This window comes from Sinocyclocheilus anshuiensis, unplaced genomic scaffold, assembly GCF_001515605.1.
Source record: "Sinocyclocheilus anshuiensis isolate Anshui unplaced genomic scaffold, SAMN03320099.WGS_v1.1 scaffold495, whole genome shotgun sequence".
NCBI lineage: Eukaryota > Metazoa > Chordata > Actinopteri > Cypriniformes > Cyprinidae > Sinocyclocheilus > Sinocyclocheilus anshuiensis.
In genome coordinates this window covers 622,885-625,732 of record NW_015552586.1, presented here as the reverse complement: position 1 = coordinate 625,732, position 2,848 = coordinate 622,885, and the positions used below count along the sequence as shown (strand labels likewise).

Here is a 2,848-nt window from a genome sequence, read left to right as displayed (position 1 = left end):
ATAAAGAATATCTCTTTGGTTTTGAGACTTTAGTCTTTGCAACTTCAGGGATCTTATCTATGCACAATCAGCTTGTGACACTCCAAAGAGAAAGGAAAATCGCATCATATGACCCCTTTAATCAACTGACAGCCCTAATATATATTAATGACACTAATGCAACTTATCTATTACATTCAGAAAAAAAAAAAAAATACTGGTAAATAAAATGAAAACATTATAACAGCGTATGTTTTATAGTGTGTGTATTTTAGTGTGTGTGTGTGTGTGTGTGTGCACAAGCGTGCGTGTGTGTGTGTGCAAGCGTGCATGTGTGTGTTAGTGAGTGTATGTGAGTGTGTTTGTGTGTGTACGCAAGCTTGCATGCATGTGTGTGTGTGTAAGCTTGCATGCATGTGTGTGTGTGCGTTAGTGTGTGTGTGTGTGTGTTTGTGTATGCAAGCTTGCATGCATGTGTGTGTGTTTTAGTGAATGTGTGTTTTAGTGTGTAATTTAGTGTGTGTGTGTGTGTTTTAGTGAATGTGTAATTTAGTGTGTGTGTGTGTGCGTGTTAGTGTGAGTGTGTGTTTTAGTGTGTAATTTAGTGTGTGTGTGTGTACCTGGTATTTGGCGATGAGTTTGCTCTTCCAGAGAGTGTGTGGGACATCGTGCAGTGACAGACGCAGGTTGTGTGTGCTGTCCTTGAAGTTCAGAGACTTGGGTTCATCCAGCAGCTTCCCGCCCATCTGCTTCTCCATCTGAAGCACCTCCTGACGGACACACACACACACACACACACACAGGAAGTCTGTCAGCACTCAGCAGGAACACACACGTTACACTGTAGCGGTTTTGCGGCAGCTTCATGTGTCCAGGCCTCACAGAAATCAGATTCATATCATTGTTTATATTCAGATGATGCTGTCGCATGCCTGCTGACACCTACACTAACACACACACACACACTCACTCACTCACTCACTCACTCACTCACTCACTCACTCACTCACTCACTCACTCACTCACTCACTCACTCACTCACTCACTCACTCACTCACTCACTCACTCACTCACTCACTCACTCACTCACTCACTCACTCACTCACTCACTCACTCACTCACTCACTCACTCACTCACTCACTCACTCACACAGTGTGTTGATGAAGCGACTGTGAAATGTTAGTTTGGCGAGTTAAAGGCTCATGGTTTCAAGTAAATAAACAAGTCGTGCTGAACTTCTGAAGTCAACAGAGTTCAACTACAAACTATCAGCAGAAAGCAGTTCACTTTAACAGAACACTTCAGAGTTAAGTTGTTCACATTCTTAGTTAACTAATATTATATTTTAACAGTATTCATTAATCTTGGCTAAGATTCTTTTATAAATATGCATATTGTTCTTGCATATTGTTGGTTAGTCTATGTTGACTACTGCAGTCTGCTTAAATTAATAAATTTACACTAATACAAGTAATAAAACTAAAAAATATAAAATAAAAATAAATATATTTTACATATTAAATTATGTATATATTAATAACAATCTAATATAACAATCTGTTGTTATTATTATTATTAAAAATGCAACTAACCAGTAGATGATGGTAAATTACTGTTTTAATGAGCGAGTCATTAGTCATTCATTCAAACGGCTGATTCATTCAGAAACGAGGTAAGTGACTACTGTCTTTGTGAATGGGTTACTGAATCATTGTCTCACTCGATTTGTTCAAAAATGTGGATTCATTCAGTTCCTGCTGTGGCTTTGATTGAAACTTCGTCAGCGAACTTGAGCAAAAACAGTCAATATTGTATTACAAATTGCGAACTTTGTGTCTGCTTCACTCACAATGAAGAACTTCCACGCCGACGACATGTTTACATGCAGATGTGAGCGTCAGTGTGCCATCTAGTTTGCAGGAATGTGAATGAAGAGATTCACTAAAGTGAATCAGACTTCCTAATGTGTGACCTGACAAGACGGTTTATGAAGGAGTCAGTGGGCTGTAAAGCTGCGTGAGCAACACAATGTGACCAAACTGGTGTGTTGTTGCTCTGCTGACCTTGAGCGCGTCCTGTGTGTCGTCCAGGCAGTAGACTCGGATGTTGTACTCCAGGACGGTGCAGCTGACCGGGCCGAAGATGGACAGCTTCAGTCTCTTGGCGGCGGCGGTGCTGACCGACTGACCCACCAGACAGTATGTGCCCAGCGTCTCCGTCAGGATGTGACACGCTTCCTCGTCCATCTGGATATAGCAGGGAGTGGTGAAGTTCTCCTCACCCACCACCACCACGTCCTGCACACACACACACACACGTTTGTTTCTGTGAATTGTGGGGACTTTCCATAGACTCCTATTACATTTATACTGACCAAACGATATTTTCTATCCTCTAACCCTAAACCTACCCTTTACACAAAACCTGTTTGCACTGTTACACTTTCAGATAAACATCATTTACTATTTTTTACTATTTTTTCCCCTAGTGGGGACCGCAGGCCAGTCCCCACAATGTCCAAAATTTCAGGTTTTACTATCCTCATGTGGGGACATTTGGTCCTCACAATGGTGCATAAACAAGTACACACACACACAAACACGCGCACACACACTCTCTCTCTCTCACACACACACACACACACCACACACACACACACACACACACACACACACACACACTTAATATTCAGAGTGACCACAAGTAAACCATTAGTAGGTTTATTGATTTGAAATATGAAACCATGAGCTTAGTTTAAGCATTACAACATTTCACTCAAACAAAGGCATTTTATGATCATATGGCACGGGAAACCTGAAAAACAAACAATTATTCAGTTGTTTTTAAAATGTTTTTTTTTATTTCGAT

The 2,848-nt window shown here is 40.9% G+C and overlaps 1 protein-coding gene across 1 annotated transcript in view; it reads right to left on the bottom strand.

The window, feature by feature from the left end:
- The window catches only part of unc5cb (unc-5 netrin receptor Cb), a 227,373-nt gene that overhangs the window by 6,329 nt on the left and 218,196 nt on the right, over window positions 1-2,848 (bottom strand). The window contains exons 15-16 of the mRNA XM_016456327.1: window positions 2,044-2,277; window positions 600-749 (exon numbers count right to left, since the gene is read on the bottom strand). Coding sequence (XP_016311813.1) covers window positions 600-749; window positions 2,044-2,277 — 384 coding nt within the window. The remainder of the gene's footprint in view (window positions 1-599; window positions 750-2,043; window positions 2,278-2,848) is intronic.